The sequence below is a fragment of the Pogona vitticeps genome, chromosome 3 (assembly GCF_051106095.1).
Source record: "Pogona vitticeps strain Pit_001003342236 chromosome 3, PviZW2.1, whole genome shotgun sequence".
In the NCBI taxonomy this organism is placed as follows: Eukaryota; Metazoa; Chordata; class Lepidosauria; order Squamata; family Agamidae; genus Pogona; species Pogona vitticeps.
Window position 1 is genome coordinate 213,514,521 of NC_135785.1, and position 16,710 is coordinate 213,531,230.

The following is a 16,710-nucleotide window of genomic DNA, read 5'->3' on the forward strand; positions in this document are numbered from 1 at the left end:
TACTTCTTCCTCAAAGGTGGCTAGCACACTGCATTCTTTCTCATACCTTTGTAAGAAGCTATTTCTCCATCCTTATCTTTCTGTATCTCAGATTTGGTGCTTGGGGAATGAAACAAAATTTCATATCAACAAGACTGTAGATGCAGCCATTCGGTCTGTGGTGATTGGAGGACTCTATCCAGGTATTCAGTACAGGGTAGAAGTTGCAGCAAGTACTAATGCTGGTGTTGGAGTGAAAAGTGAACCACAACCCATAATAATTGGTAAGTGAATATATGTGTTGCATTTCTTTGTCACTGGCATGTTGTAACAGCCTTCACAAACTGCAGCTCAAGATGCAGCTATACTGAATTGCTCTTTCTGTTTAGAAATATTCCCAGAAGACAAAATCGCTCTTACTTGTATGAAAAATTACTGTATTAAAGAATTGAAACCTTATTACTTCAAAAGTAATTTCAGATATTCCTTTCCACAGATTAGGTTGCTGTAATGTTTTCTCATCTATCCTGCTGATGCCCAAAGCCATGTTAAGAGTTTGTTTTCTGAGCTTTTGGAGTTTAATGTTCATCAACTATTCTAAACAGATGGACTATTTCCTCTTATGCCAAGAAGCACAAGAAGTCTTGGGACTAAACACATGGAAAATCTTATGTTGCTGTTTCTTTGCTTTGAAATGATTGTTTCTTATTAGTTGTTTCCATGCTGAATTAATTGCATGGCCTGAGGCAAACCTAGAACCTTACTCTTCTGAGAAGCTTCTCAAGCATACTTGGGGTGTGTGGGTGTTGAAATATGCAATACAACTGCATTCAGCTGTATGTAACTTTGCTGTGGACATGCTTACCACAAATAAAAGCTGCTTTTGATAAGAACTAGTCCATGCATTCTGAAAAATAGCATAGGAGAATTTTGCTGGAACTGAAGAACAGGGTTTAATGTCTGAACTTCACATATTTTTTTTAAAAGATTTAAATAGATGTATTTAGAAAACTAGCTGCAAAAGGAGCTATATGAGAAGAGAAGTGACATTTCAGAAGCAGCAGTTGAAGTAGAATAGACTCAAAGTACCTTGGAGCTGAAAGAGAGAACCTCATATATTGTTTCCTCTTCAGCTTCTGTTATTTCACTTAACTTATGCATAGAGTCCAACATTGGTGTGATGATAGAAGAAACAGCTGTAAACTTTCACAGTACAGTAATAGGTAGCAATCAAATATGATGTCTCTAACTAATTTTTGGTCCAGCAAATTAGTGTTGCTCTTCATTACTTTCCAATGGAAGAAAGACATTATATTTCATTATATTTTTGTCTGCAGAAACAGTGGAGCATTACAGGTTGCACACATCCCTCGTCTGTATTCTAATTAGCTGAACTTGACAGCATTGTTGTAGGAACATCTGCAGTACATAAAGTAATAAGATACTTTGCCTAAACATATATGTATGTGTATATGCTTATATGTACCGGTATATATATTATTAAACGTAACACAAAGAAATACTTTTGTCATTTTTCTCTGAATAGCAATTCTTATATTAATTCTGTTGAACATCAGTGGGAAACGTACATCCATATTCATTTATGTTCAACTGTGGAAATCACAAAGCATATGTTATTCTGACACTTAAATGAATTATTACTTTTGCACATGTAATTGCAAGGCACTGAAGGGTAGAACAAGCTGCCAGGCAGCAAACTTAAAAGTACATTGACCTAATTTGGAAACCAGCTTTCCTAATGAAGAGCCTATGGGAGGTTTCAGAGTTGTTTGAAAATTCCCTTGGAGGGGTTTTTCTGTTCCACATTTAAATGAAAAGGAATTCATTCTGTATTCCCTTAACATGCAGTTGGTGCACTTTAAGGTGTATTGCATACAGGGAATAACATGACATTCCATCATCTGCCTAGCATGAGTACAGGCTGGAGGAATAATAACAAGTAGTGAAAAATAATGTGACAGTTACTTAGAGCTTATGCCATCATGGAGCAGAAAAAAAAAAACTATTGCTGTCTGCAATGTGAACATTACTGCAAATGTTGCTCCAGCCATTGCCCCCCCCAGCCCCGGAATAAATACGCGAGACAACAGCTTGGATTTAAACAGGCCACACTTTATTTAATTAATTCAACCAAAATTCAAATTCTTAAAAACTGTTAGGGGGCCTGCTGTAGTGCGGAAACAGGAAACCAGGGGTATCAAAATACCCCAAAAGATCGCCATTGGGCGAGCCCCCGGCCCCCATGCTCCCGCTGTCTTACAGACAGCCAGAACCTGGCCGGCCGCTAACAAACACCCCTAGACCTCGAGCCATCTTTAATTGATGACTGTTGATCCAGGAATGGCCCAACGCGTCTTCCCACACCGGCCCTGTGATTGCACAATCGGCAGAGCCGAGAGGTCAGACACGCTGTTGGCTAGGTTGACTTACAAACGGGACTCACCGAGACCACCTGTTTTCCCGCACTACCCGCCACAGCATAAAGACTAGTGTAGCTATGTCTTATGCCCGCCACCAAGCTCCCCGAGCTCAAAAAGCAGGCCCCCCTTAATGTCTTCAAGAAAGATGTCCAAACCCGCCTTGGACAGGTAGACTCCATCCTCGCGAAAAAGGCCCTTATCGCCCGCAGAGATCCTGTGGTGACCAACCACGGATCCGAGGCCGCCGCTGCAGACATCTCGACAAACTTCTCTGTTAACGCCCCGCCGGGCCGTGTTAACCGCATCCAAATTCCGGGCGCCTCGCCAGGCTAGCCTCGGTATAATTGTCGACCACACAATTCGCATTGTTGGATATCTCTGTCTCAACCAAGTGAGATCTCTCAAAATATCTAATATCAGCCCTTTACCAGGCAATCCAGGCAAATCATTACCTCCTAAGTGAATAACCAAAATATCAGGAGGCGATTGGCCAAAGGCTGTCAATCTACCCAATTGTATCCATTTCAAACCCCGAACACCTCGCCAGGTGATGTGCAAGCGGGCTCCTAGGCCCAACTCATTCCCCCACACAGAAGAGGACGCGTATCTCACCGACCAATAAATGAAACTGTGGCCGATGATCATCGCATGTCTTCGCAACTCGCCCGTCGCATCACCTGAAACGAAACCAAAACAGCCTCTGCCTACACATTAGGTAAGGGTCTAATGTAACTAGATATCGAACAGCCCATAGGTAACGCTCTATCTATGTAATAAGAACTTTGAAATTGAAAACCTAACACTCACGTCACTTATAGGTGGTTCTATAAAAAGAGGCGAGGACCCTTCCTTCCTTTACTTCTTTTTCAATCTTCTTTTGCACTATGCTTTCCCAACTGATAACTGAACGTAAGTTTTTGGCAAAATAAGCTTTCCTCTCACCCAAGGCAGGAATCCTAAATCCAAATCGGAAACCTCGCATTAAATAATCCGCATCAGCCTTCTTAGGATAAGACAAAAGCCAAGCCTCCAAAATTTCAAGTCTAACTGGGGTTAGACCCCTTACCAAGGAGACCATTGTTCCCACCTGGTTTATTTCCACTTCCTGCCCCTTTATTTTGCCGTTGACCACTGGCTTTGAAACACATGGAGTTAGCATGTTTTCCTCCACATGTAATACATTCATGCCTAAATTTACACAGGTTTCTGGTGCAATAACCCCTTGAGTTATACTCAAAACAAGGCAAGCGGGGTTGAACTGCCTGTTCCGCTCCAGAGCTGGATGTAATATTAGTGTTTACCCTCCTGTTCAAATGTCCGCTATCGAATCTGTCTCCCAGAATGGGCCTGGCTGGCGTCATGCATTGCAGCCACAAACCTGGTTGAGACTCCTCCCAGCGCAAATTGGGCTGGATGGCACTCCTCATTCTGAATGCCTGGTCGTACAAGAGCCAAGCCTGGCCCGCAAAATCCGTGTACGCTCTATAAATTATGTCGAAATACTGAAAAAGGGAATATGCTCTCCATGGCTGCGCCTTTACAAGCACGCCTGCATAAATGATAAAGCCAGGGGCCCAATTAGCCCAAGTTCTCTCAGGCTTCTTTCTCCTACGCTTCTCTTTCTCTGTCTCATCATCTCTGTCAATCTCCTTGTTGTCCACCTGCCGGTTCAAAAGATCAAAGAAATCCAAATATTCTCCACGCCAAATTTTCTCTTTAACCGCAGGGGTCAAATGGTCACCCAATTGCATCGTATAATCTCCATACGGCATAGCCGTAATAGGAACTGTGTTGTACCCGGTGTTAGGTACCGATGGATGTTGACCGGTATTTTTTCCTTGCTGCACACCAGATGTACCTGGCGTCACTGGAGCCGCACCAGGTGTGCTCCATCCGCAAAACTGCTGTGCGGGTGACGGCCAACAAACATTTGGCCACCCCAAAGGCTGTGTATTGTAAGATGTAGGTGGTACCTGAGATTGTGCAGTAACGGCCCATGGCCAGACCGCATGTGACGGTTGTGAATCAACAGCACCGGCAGACTCACCTGCTGCCATACCAGCCGCATTGGGAGCATCACCAGTCCGTAAAAAACTAGCACCCGTCTCCTCCGAGTTTAAGCCTACTGGCTGCAGTTCAGACTGGGAACTCCTCACCTCAGGCGCCACCATCCTTCCACGTTTTGCTCTAAACGGCATCTTTATGGCAAACGAAGGCCCTTCCTCCACATCCTGTACATTCCCCTCAGGTACCTGTATAGACTCAAGAGCATCACAGCGTTGTATTAGATTTTGTGCAAGAGCTGCCAAGTTAGCCTTGAGCCTACCCTCAGTATCCCTATTAGATCTACGTGGTGCTACACCATGCTCTGATCCTATCTTCCCTGACCTCTGAGCTTCAAGAGCTAAAATCTTATCTTGTAATTTTTTTCCATATTGGCAAGGATTCCTCATCATCAGAAGAAGATTGTTGAGGTGAAACATGAGGAATAGGTCTCTTTTTTGCAGGGGCCTTACCCTTACTCAGGCCACTCCACTTTTTAGGACCCATTTTACCAACAACGTATGTAATGCTAATTCTTATATATATGGACTGAACCACTCTTATTTCTTGTCCAGACGAAAAATTGTATCTTCCTAAACTGTATTAATATTTGTGCTATCAGTATCTATGTGTTTGTTAAAGCCAAAATTATTACTTTTATTTATTTATTTATTTATTTATTTATTTATTTATTTATTTATTTATTTATTTATATATCCACCTTCACCACTCACTAAATGAACTATCAGTTATCTATCAATTATAGCTATCAAGGTTTGAAATCCCCTTACCAATGAAATATAATCCTCACAATCGGTTAATTATCAATTATAGTTACTAAGGTTTTAAATCCCCTTTCCAATGAATTATAATCCTCACAATTCAATCAAACTATTGTTATTAATTTTAAATATCAATTACAGTGGTGCCCCGCACAGCGAGGTTAATCCGTTCCGGATTAACCTTCGCTGTGGGAAACATCGCTGTGTGGGAGGGGAAAAGCCATAGAAACGCATTGAACTTTGTTCAATGCGTTCCTATGGCTTTCAAACTCACCGTTCAGTGAAGTTCCTCCGTAGGCGGCAGCCATTTTCGCGTCCTCCCCTCGCAGAACGAGGGCACCAAAATGGCTGCCATCAGCTGTTCGGCGGGTAAAAAATTGCCGCCGGAACAGCCGAAAGGGGCCGGGGCGCAGCGTTTTCGCGCCCTTGGTAAGCAAGGGGAGCGCGCGAAAACGCTGCTGGAAGCCCTGAAATGGTTGCGCGCAGCCATTTCGGGGCTTCCGCAGCGTTTTCGCGCGCTCCCCTTGCCTACCAAGGGCGCAAAAACGCTGCGCCCCAGCCCCTTTCGGCTGTTCCGGCGGCCATTTTTTACCCGCCGAACAGCTGATTGGCGGGTCGCAAAGCGAAGGTCGGTAAGCGAGCAGCTTACCGACCTTCGCTCTGCGATTTTTGCCCATTGGGGCCATCATTGTGCGATCGCTTTAGCGATCGCAAAAGCGTCACTGTAGAGCGAATTCATCGCTCTACGGTGCGCTCGTTGTGCGAGGCACCACTGTATTAATAGAAGTATTTTACTCCCTTTAACAAAGAGTAATAATTTCCAACTCCAATAAGCCAATTTTTCAACTGTCAATTCTAAATATTAGTATTTTTAGTCCCCTTATCAATGAAGTATAATCAACCAGTGGCGAATTTTAAAAATCAAATCCCTGTAACTCCAATCGCCCTCAGATCATATTAATGAAAGCCTTCCTTCTGATCAACTACACACAAAATTTATTTATTTATTTACCTTTTTTTATATATATATCACTTCAAATTCGCCTTAATAACTGAAGAATTTTAAAATCTAAACCCAACGGAACTCTGATCACCCCAAATCATATTAATAAAGAAATCCTTTCAGATAAATGCAGATAAAATGGCCGCCGCTGATATCCACTTCTATTAATCAACTGTCAACTCAACAAAATGGCGGGCGAATTAAACCTAAAAAGAAAGGGGAGAATTATAAAAGAAAGTCTAATGTTATAACTGACAGAATTATCAACTAAAGCCTGTTTCTTAAATGCAGAAGTAACCCAATAAAACCGAAAATTCTCAAATTAAGAGAGGGCAATGAACTTAAAATGATTAAAAGTAAAAACACCAGAAAAGGAACCCCCTGAGCGAACTCAACTGTCAAATTAAGAAAATGGCGGGCTAACTAACTCAAAGCACCAGAAAAGGAACCCTAAGCACATAAACTGAAAGAAACTCCTTAAAAAGAGGGCAATGAACGTAATTAAACAAGGAGCTAAATGAAAGTTCGACCCGTCGCAACGGGGCGCCGCTGCCCCCTCTTCTTCCTTTCCACCGCCCGTACAGCCCTTAATTATAAATCAAAGAAGAGAAACAGCCCGCTTAAAATGGGTCAGGATGATACTGTGACGTGACTTGTAAACTAGGGCTGAGGGAACAACCCCCTCCTAAGCCCACAAGATCGACTGTAAAGCTCTCATTTATAAAAAACAGCCCGCAATGTAGCTCGCTCGCTCGCAATGCCGCTCGCTCACTCGCAAAGCCGCCCAAAACGGGAAGAGGGCGAACAACGGGGAGAGCTCGCTTAAATAGGCGAGCTCCCCCTCCCAACATGCCCACGTGTCCCCAACGTTCTCGCTTCATCCGGGGACGTTGGGGCAAAAGCCAGTCACGCCGTTCCAGGGCGCAAAACGCCCGTCCGGCGGCTGCTGAATTCTCCTGGATTTCAAAGATTCGCTTTCAGATCCATGTACTATAAACAGCAAGCAGGTTGTAACTGTTATGAAAAGCGTTGTAACTATTCACTGGATTTGAAGCAGCAACGTTTCATTTGAAAACCCATGGCAGTGTTGACATATTGAATTTAACACACACTACTTATATGAGAATACAGTTCTATAGTCTCTCAGTTTCATCTCAGCTTCTGTTGTCTTGCTTTTGTGTGACTTAAGAGCAGTTATGCCAATGCCAAACGTGAGACAATAGGCCTAACAAAGCTGAACTGAACTGTAGGACATCAGAACTAACTTGTTTCTATATGCTGCTTCCAGTTACTATGTATTAGGAAGATATTCATTTACCCATGAGCTAAAAGTATTAACTTAGTTTGAGCCTCAAACTTGCTGTCTTTGAAATTAGACATTTCATCTTTATAAAGCATAGCCAAGAAGACTTTACTTACACTCTAATTAACCAGCATGGGACTTTTGTATTTTTTGCACTGCAATCCCAGAATTCACTAAGAATTCCCCCACCCAAAATTCTGAAAGTCATAGGCAAGAAATCAAAGTGCCCAAAGGTGTTTTCAGGCAATCACAAGTATAGGTCTTGGAAAGTCTCCCCAGTTTTAGCTATGAAGAAGGCTGGGAGATGCTAAACTGTAGGGGAGCTGCAAGGAGTTTAGGGACTTGTAGTCTCTCTGGCCATTATACTCTGTATAGGGTGCATCTACCAGTCCCATAACCCTTTGTGGCTCCCCTGCAGTTCAGACAGCCATTTCCTTCTTCTTAACAGCCAAAGCAAAGGTCACTAGGGAGCCTTTCTGAGGTCTACACCTTTGAATGACTGGAAACACCCCTGAAGACTTTGATTTCTTGCCTATAGCTCTCAGAATTCTGGTTGGGAGAACTCCTGGTGAATTATGTGGGTTGCAATACAAAGAAAGAAAAAAAATGAAAATCCCATGACTACTAATTAAGATCCAATTATTTTAGAGTGTGAATGCTTAGCATAGACTTGGCTAATCAAAAGAGAAAAATACAAAATGCATTTTTTCACAAACAATCCCAGTTACTAGAGAGAGAAAGATTATAAACACTTTGGGTAGAAATATCATTAGAAAACACTACCCAGCAGGGACATCATGTGGACCTGAGAGTGCCTGCGAGGGGCAGTCTGCTTATCATGAGCTGCTTGTGCTAATCAAATTTCTTCAGGTTTGATCACTATATTTTCAAAATATTTCATTTAAAGTAGTATCATCTTTATAATCCTATATTTCACTATGATGAGGCCTTAAATATCTTCAGTGCTGAGGCATGTAAACAACTGAACTACTTACTTACTTACTTACTTACTTACTTACTTACTTACTTACTTACTTACTTACTTACTTACTTACTTACTTACTTACTTACTTACTTACCAAACTTTCTTCCAACAGAGGACCCAAGGTGGTTTACAAAAAAAATTTAAAAAACATATTCAGCTTTTAAACATATTGCAGAAAACACTTAAAATAATAGAGAAAGACATTTTAAAAGATGGATACAACTACCCCATTAACCCCTTCCTTAGCAGTGATTTATTTATTATTTATTTATTAAAAGTCTACATAAAAATAAAGAACTTTGCCTGCCAACTGAAAGACAGCAGAGGGGTCAACCTGGTCTCACATGACACTATCACATTTATTCTGTCATTAGATTTTTGCTAATGATTGCCAGTGAATCTCAGCTGTATATGGTCTTTTGAAGGTTCTCCAGTTGCTGGTCAAGATTTTAGGTGTGTGTTAGTACATTTGCTCTTTGGGATCTAGCTCCCTGACAATGCATTGGAGGATAGTTGTATTTTTATAGCATATTTTCTATCAAAAAATAATGTTTTGTGGTTTTTAAATTGGTGGATGGCAAATAACATCTAAGTAGAGAAATATTGCATATATACAATAAAACCCTTTAAAAATTGTGAAATTAAAACATAATTAGTCTTTCTCCTGGAACAAAGATGTTACAAATTCTTCTATATACTTTTTGTTAAAATGGAATATTCCTATTTGGTTTCTAGAAGGCGATTTGCTCTCTCTTACCTGTGTTGTTAGCCAGAGGCAATTTTATGAAAATGTCGCACTTTGTATAGGCATCACACAGCCAAAAAACCCCACAAACATTTGGCTGGTGTAGAATCTAGAGAGTTGTGAGACGTGTTAACTCCCAGGAAGATTCCTTTAGCAATATGACATGATTTGGATGCTTCTTGAGGCAATACAGGAATCACAATTCAAGTATCTTTCCTGATCCCAGTCATGTAATTCTTCTCATCTGGATTTGGTCCTAGAAGACCTAAGGAATACAGTATATAGGTATATGGAAGATAAGGTGTAACCATGCACCATTTATGACACTACACATAGTACTTCCTGATCACAGGGCATATCTGTTAAGGCATGAGTCTTGGTTTCTAATTTTCTGCCTTTATAGTCCATGAACCAACACAAGAGAGCCTTAACTCTGGTCTGAACCAAATAGTTAAAAAAAACACACAAATTAATGAATATGACATTTTAACCTTTTTAGACCTTTGCCATAACTTCACACACATTCTACAGCCTGGATAACAAGAAGAGAGATTTATTAAAGCAAATATTTATTGTCTGAAATAAAAGAAATATGACACTGAATTACCAAAGGGCTTCAAATACTTGATGCCTTGACACATATTTCAATAAATAAGGAGAATATAGCTGGATCTGTATCAAAGGGCTGTAAATAGGTTTTTTTTAAAGCTATGTAATGGAACCTATCTTGCCACAAAATGCAGGATTAATTTGTAAGAGAAAGAGCTTATATTGGGGATTAGACATCTTAATGACTACAGAATTGTTTGCATTCTGTGACAGAACCTGGAAAAGAGCCTAATTTATCAGAGCTATTCAAACAACTAGTTAATTGCAGTATTTGCCAGTGTTGGGGCCCCACGCTTTGTCATTTACTGGCTAGCAGCTTTTTAGACTGGGTGTTTGGTGTGTGTCCAGTTATTCTACGAAAGAGAGGAAATATAGCATCTGTAGAAACTGAGTGACTTCCCAAACAAGGTCACTCCACATATGCTTTCTGTTACAGATAATTTGTATTGCTCACTAGGAGGTCTGTAACTATTTTATGATTAATTTGCACTCTTGAGGCATCATTTCCTTCTATGCTGGCTTTTGCATGCTTTTTGCTCCCATTCATCAGCTACAGAAGATTCATGTAGGGGGTGGTATTGCAATAGTTCTTTGTTTATTTTTTGTGAAAAATAAATAAAACGATGTGATAAATGAAGAGATTTTGATGTTCCAGCTGGAAACATGAAGTTTTGGTTTCATTTGTCCAAATACTGTCTTCATTTTCTTCCCATCTTTCTGTTGTTTTGACCTGTAGAACTTTGTTCCCTGCATTGAAATGAGTCAGGAACAAAACAGGTGGGGACAGGATTTATATTTTGTTACACACTGTGCACATTTAAAATATTGTGTGTAACAGAAATAAAAACAAAAAAGTTTCAACACCTTAAAGACTAACAGGTTTACTTCAGTGTGTTTTTGTGGAATAACATGAATACCTCTTTGAAAACTAAAAAATCATATAACATACGTGAATATATATTGAATCGACAGATATCTCAATGGGCAAAATTCTGCCAGCGTAAATTGGATCAGGGCAATAGAAATAATTAACTTAAATTGAAAGCTTTCTATCTGACTGTTGCAGATCCCAAGGATCTCCTGGACTCTCTTTTGCCCTGGGGAAATGTTTAGGAGTGTTGGGATGGGGAAGGGAAGCCTTTAATAGTAGAAGGGGGGGAAAAAAAGAAAAAATAGCTGACAAATTGTTGCCACTGTGTTTGTGGTGGTTTTTTCTCTATTAAAATCTCTTCCCTCGCAACCCAGCCTGAAGCTCCCAAAAGCTGGCGAAAGGGAGCCCAAGGGGGCCTGAGAACCTGATAGACTGGGATAGGAAGCTTTCCATTAATTATTTCTGGCACCACAATCCAGTTTACACCCATGTAACTACAGCATCAAGATTTTGCCCAATATCTTCTTAAAAGCGATTTCCTTTTCCTTGTTAATGAGACTATAGGCAAATGTTTTACTGCATCTTCCTAACATGTGCCAAGGGCAAAATGTATTGAGGTCCCATTTGTTAACCAGTTCACAATTTCTGCTTTAAGGCATACTTAGGAATCTGCATCAGCTTTGTCCCCCGCCATTACTAACATTGCTTGGTACGGTCTTTATTTAACCAGGAGGTCGTAATGAAGTTGTCATCACAGAAAACAATAATAGCATAACAGAGCAAATCACAGATGTCGTCAAGCAGCCGGCCTTTATAGCTGGAATTGGTGGTGCTTGCTGGGTAATACTCATGGGTTTCAGCATCTGGCTGTACTGGCGCAGAAAGAAGAGGAAGGGACTCAGCAATTATGCAGGTAAGAATAGAAATTACTTTATAATGTCGTGTTAGGCACAAACATGGCTAAATCAAGAAAGAAGAGAAGGAATGGGTGAAAGCTGTGTGCTTTCTCAGTAGTCTGCAAAAGAGCAGGAACATGGACTTTCAACACATTGCTCTATACAACATTATTATTGCTAAAACAATTGTTTAATATTCACATGAGTACAGCTAATCTAAGACAGTATAGACCATGTATATATTTATTTATTTGGTTAGTCAATTTTGACCATATCAAAAAGCGTACAAATCGCACAGATCCAAAATAAACAGCTAAAATGAGATAAAATACATTTCAATAGTAAAATATACATAAAAAAACAAAACAAAATGTACATATTTTAATTGAGTGATTCACCCCTGCAGGGAACCCCTATTTGATCAATGTAATGAGATCTTATGCCCGTCGCCTTAGATATAAATGTTGCTATATTGCAGACAACTTTTGTATTGGCACTCTGAAGAAAATATGAAAGTCTGAAGTTCACATTCCAATGAGTTGTTTTCCCCAGCAGGGTGGATAAATAGTTTTGCCTAGCAGTGGAATATAGCTCACAGTCAAATAAAATATGTGTAATATCTTCAATAGTTTATTTCTAAATATTTCTCAGACTGAAAACCAATTTTGTTCTTCGATAACCAACCTAAGGATTTTTTTTTCTTAGAAAACAGTTCGATATCTGTTTGAGCACTAATATCATGGACTCTTTGTTTCAAAATTTCTTTTGCCTGAGGGCCTTTTGAAAATAAATATTGACTGGAGAATCCATATTGATCCATATTGTGCTTAGTAAGTTGGCCAACCCAGGAATTGGGCAAAGCCAAACCCATCTGTTCTACTAAGCAGAGCTTGGGAAGTCTATATGAATGCATTCTCTGAGCTGTCATCCAATAGGTGATAACCTTAGTCACTGAGTAACTATAGAGAGAGTGAAAAGCTGTTTCTGCCCTAGCCTCACAAACGGCAGTATTTTTATCAGTCCCCAAGATACTTCTCAGAAAATGAGTCTGAGATAGTACAGAATTTTAAATATGGATCTCCATTCAGGTCTTCATGAAGGATGTGTAAATTTGTTGAAGTCCAATATTAAATAAAACCAGAAACCTGTTGCATGCAAAAAAAAATGAACAAGAAAAGAACAAAATTAGAACTTATGTTTCCAACGTTACTGAATAAGTCCTGTTTAAAATACCTTATTTTAGCCATGACTTAACATGGTGGTTTCCAGCAGGTAAATAGAGCTAGCTGAGGTGCAATCTATTTTAGTGCTTGGAAGTAAATGCAAATATTCCCGCCTTAGACCATGAATAAATGGAAACAGATCTAGAAATCTAAAATGCCATGAATCACATGGCCCTTATTTCATAATTAATTCAGCACAGGATGAAGGGCCTTTAAATTCATCCCGTCATAATCTTTTGTGCATGGATTGATAGGAAGCAAAACTACTGAACACCAAGCACTTGAATAAGACAACTCTTATTAAACTGTACATTTCTATAGAATTCTGCCAGCAATTTGGCACCGTAGCCAAATTGGCACTCCATGTTCTGGAAAAAATGGATTGAATCCACAGTGACTTCTGCCATATCACATGATGTCAAATCATAGTTCAAAGTAGTGCCTATTCTTTTCTGCTCTGTTTTTTACAGATATTGTACACCATAGTATTGGGTGCTAAAGAAGTGCCTCCTTTTCCCACCAATTGTCTGCCTAACCTTTCACCACCTCCCCTATTAACCGTCCTCCTTGATCGCCTCTCCACCACCATTGTTTCTTCACATTTGTTCTCCTTTGCAAATAAGGATGTGTGATTTCTTTATCTTTAACCGGTGATTTATTTATTTATTTATTGGACTTCTATACCGCCCCATAGCGCTACAAGCACTCTCTGGGCGGTTTACAATTTAATTATGCAGGCTACACATTGCCCCCCCCCCAGCAAGCTGGGTACTCATTTTACCGACCTCGGAAGGATGGAAGGCTGAGTCAACCTTGAGCCGGCTACCTGGGATTTGAACCCCAGGTCGTGAGCACAGTTTTAGCTGCAGTACAGCGTTTTAACCACTGCGCCACGAGGCTTCCTGCACATCCAAAAATACACATAAATACAATTTTAAAAAAAAATCAAAGGAGGACAGGAATGGGGTACATCATGTACTGTGCCAAGCCCCAAAAAGGCCTATGGCGACAATATACACACTGATTGAAACAAAGAAACAAGTGCTTCAATAGGGCCAAGTGTTACAAGTGGGGTCGTATCTGTTTACAGTTTGACTCACAGCAAATACACTCGGTCTGGTTTATCACAAACATATATTTCCAGCTGAGGTTATTTTCCAGAAAGAAAGTACCCTGATTATGCAGTCTTAACAATTCTAGGAGACTTACTTGTGTTGCATAGCATAGACATCTGTATTTTAGATTCCTGTACTGTAGATTTCTTCACTATACACAGGGTGCCCAAATGACCATGGCAATGAAGCTACATTTTTCAGACATGTTTTGCACATGTTTTCTTCTTTTGTGTTCAATAAATGTGCTGATGTATGTTAATATTTTCTGCTTTTTAAGTGGTTTGCCAAGTTTTGTTTAGAAGTTAAGATATTTTGATATCACTGACACAGGAAATGTTGCGTCACATTCTCATGTTAGACCATTGTTATTACAACATTAGGATTTAACATATGCACTGTTCACCATTAGATTTTCATAAACATCAGATGTGCTAAATACATAACATGCTTACTCCTTTATTGCTAACGAAATATGTATATATTGAACGCTAGCTTCTGTGTTATGAAATACAGCATGTTCAAGTGGATAGCCTTGTATCATCTAAAAATCTCCGATTTTACCATATATGTAAATAGGACTGCAGAAGAAAGTCCTTTTGAAATATTTAGGAATTTTGATTTTTAGCTGACCGCCATTTGCCATTGGTCAGCACCAAAAATAGTGAGAAACAGTGGTAATGGGCTCATTGCACCCAAAATACTTACGTATATGGTATTGCCATTCATGGTATTATAAGGTTTTTGGCTGACTTGTCAGATGTTGCATTTGCTTAATGATAAAAGCTCATAAAGAATTACATTTCAAACTAATCATAGCATCTACAAAAAGATTGCATGTCCACATTACTGGCTACTGTTAAATATGACTGTCAGATTGTCATTCATCTTTCCCTGCCCCCAATTCCTTATTCCTCATGGGCTGCTGGCTGGCTAGAGCTTAAAGCTGAATTGCTACAACATGCACATGATTTTGAACAACATACATAAGTCATCTTTGAAGGACACATGTGGCCTTTAATTGGCACTTCTTAACAGGTTCTAACTCACACTGTATTTATTTTTCTTGTTTTGCAGTTCAGTCCTTCACCTTCACCCCTGCAGGTACTGTCCATTAGCCTGTCTCTTACCCCAGCAAAATACAAATGCAGCATATAGTTATTGAATTCCACCTCATCATTCTTATACAAAAGCCCCTATATAAGATGATGCACTCTGCACATTAGTCTTTCAGTGTGAAAAATAATGCACCAGTGATTCTAGCATACAATTATAATATAAAACACCATGTCTTTCCTTATAATTCTGCACAGTTCCTACTTGTTTAAGTCCTTCTGTGTCTGATGTTTTGAAAAGGAATTTGTAAAATACTAGTTGAAACAATATATAATTATCCCCAAAAGACCTTAACCAGTAGTTCCCAAACTTGGTACCTCAAATGTTTTTGAACTACAATTTTGAGCACTGACCATTGGCTATGCTTGCATGAACTTCAAGGAATTGTAGTCTAAGAATTTCTGGAGGTCCACATTTGGGAATCACTGACTGAAATCCTGTTGCTTAGTTACACATGCAGAGCAAAAACAATGTAACACTCAGTCTCTTCTAGCTGGCAATTAATGAGTCACCACTGGGATTCTCAGAGGCCTGCTGGCTTGGCATACACTTGAGAATCCTAACAGGGACTCATTAATTGCCAGGTAGAAGTGACTGGATGATGCATAATTTGTTTTCCATGTCCGTAATTAAGCAATAGGATTTCCACCACTGCCTAAAAAAAAAAAAATCATTTAATTACACCAAAGGATTTTGAAGCTTCACTTTCCCATTTTGGGAATCATCAAATGGTATTCAGAGAAGCAGAATTTTCTAGCTTCTTGTTCTTTGTAGATTCTTTCTCAACTTAAATGTATGCCAAACATGATAATATACCCTGTTTTCCCAAAAATAAGACCTAACCTGAAAATAAGCCCTAGTATGATTTTTCAGGATGCTCGTAATATAAGGCCTATGCCAAAATAAGCCCTAGTTAAATGAAACCCTGCCCTCCACCACTGTACAGCAACCAGAAGAAGATGACATGACTGTATTTGAATAAATGTAGATTGTTATATATGAAAAAAAATTAAACATCCCCTAAAAATGAGCCCTAATGCCTTTTTGGAGCAAAAAAATAATATAAGACCTTGTCTTGTTTTCGGGGAAACACGGTACTAATTCTTGGCCAGAAAATTCTCCTACTCCAAGTTGAATTAATAACTATGCCATTCATTTTAATAAATGCTCAGGGAAATCTTTTTACACAAAGTTCAGGCCTGAAATTAACTTTCTGGTTGTAGCCCTGCAGATACTGTCCAGTAGTGGTTATAGTTTCTTTCACAGACCTGATATAACCATAGAAAATTATAGTAAAGAGTTATTAAAGCCATGTGAAGGATAAATAAACTGAAATATCAGAGTGTAAATATCTTATCTAATGTACTGTAGATAAGGAAGCCAGTAATATAGTTATAAGCCACAGCTGAAACAAATAATTGCCATTTAGTTATGGTATACCTCATGCATTTTAAAGCTCTTTCATGACCCAGGATGTTGGAAAGCATTTCATAACAACCATCAACAAAGGAAACAGGAGCAGCAGTCAAAGCAAATAAACAAAAATATTTTTTGCTACATATGGTAAAAACCTCCCAGAATAAAAATGGATGAAAGTAATGA

At 39.5% G+C, this 16,710-nt stretch overlaps 1 protein-coding gene across 20 annotated transcripts in view; it reads left to right on the plus strand.

Moving 5' to 3' along the window:
* The window catches only part of ROBO2 (roundabout guidance receptor 2), a 1,246,783-nt gene that overhangs the window by 1,156,713 nt on the left and 73,360 nt on the right, over nt 1-16,710 (plus strand). For 10 of the 20 annotated variants that reach the window (XM_020785431.3, XM_072994027.2, XM_072994034.2 and 7 more), the window contains 3 exons: nt 92-263; nt 11,492-11,674; nt 15,070-15,096. In XM_020785431.3, coding sequence (XP_020641090.3) covers nt 92-263; nt 11,492-11,674; nt 15,070-15,096 — 382 coding nt within the window. The remainder of the gene's footprint in view (nt 1-91; nt 264-11,491; nt 11,675-15,069; nt 15,097-16,710) is intronic. The other 10 variants (XM_072994028.2, XM_072994035.2, XM_078388988.1 and 7 more) reach the window with 1 other exon arrangement.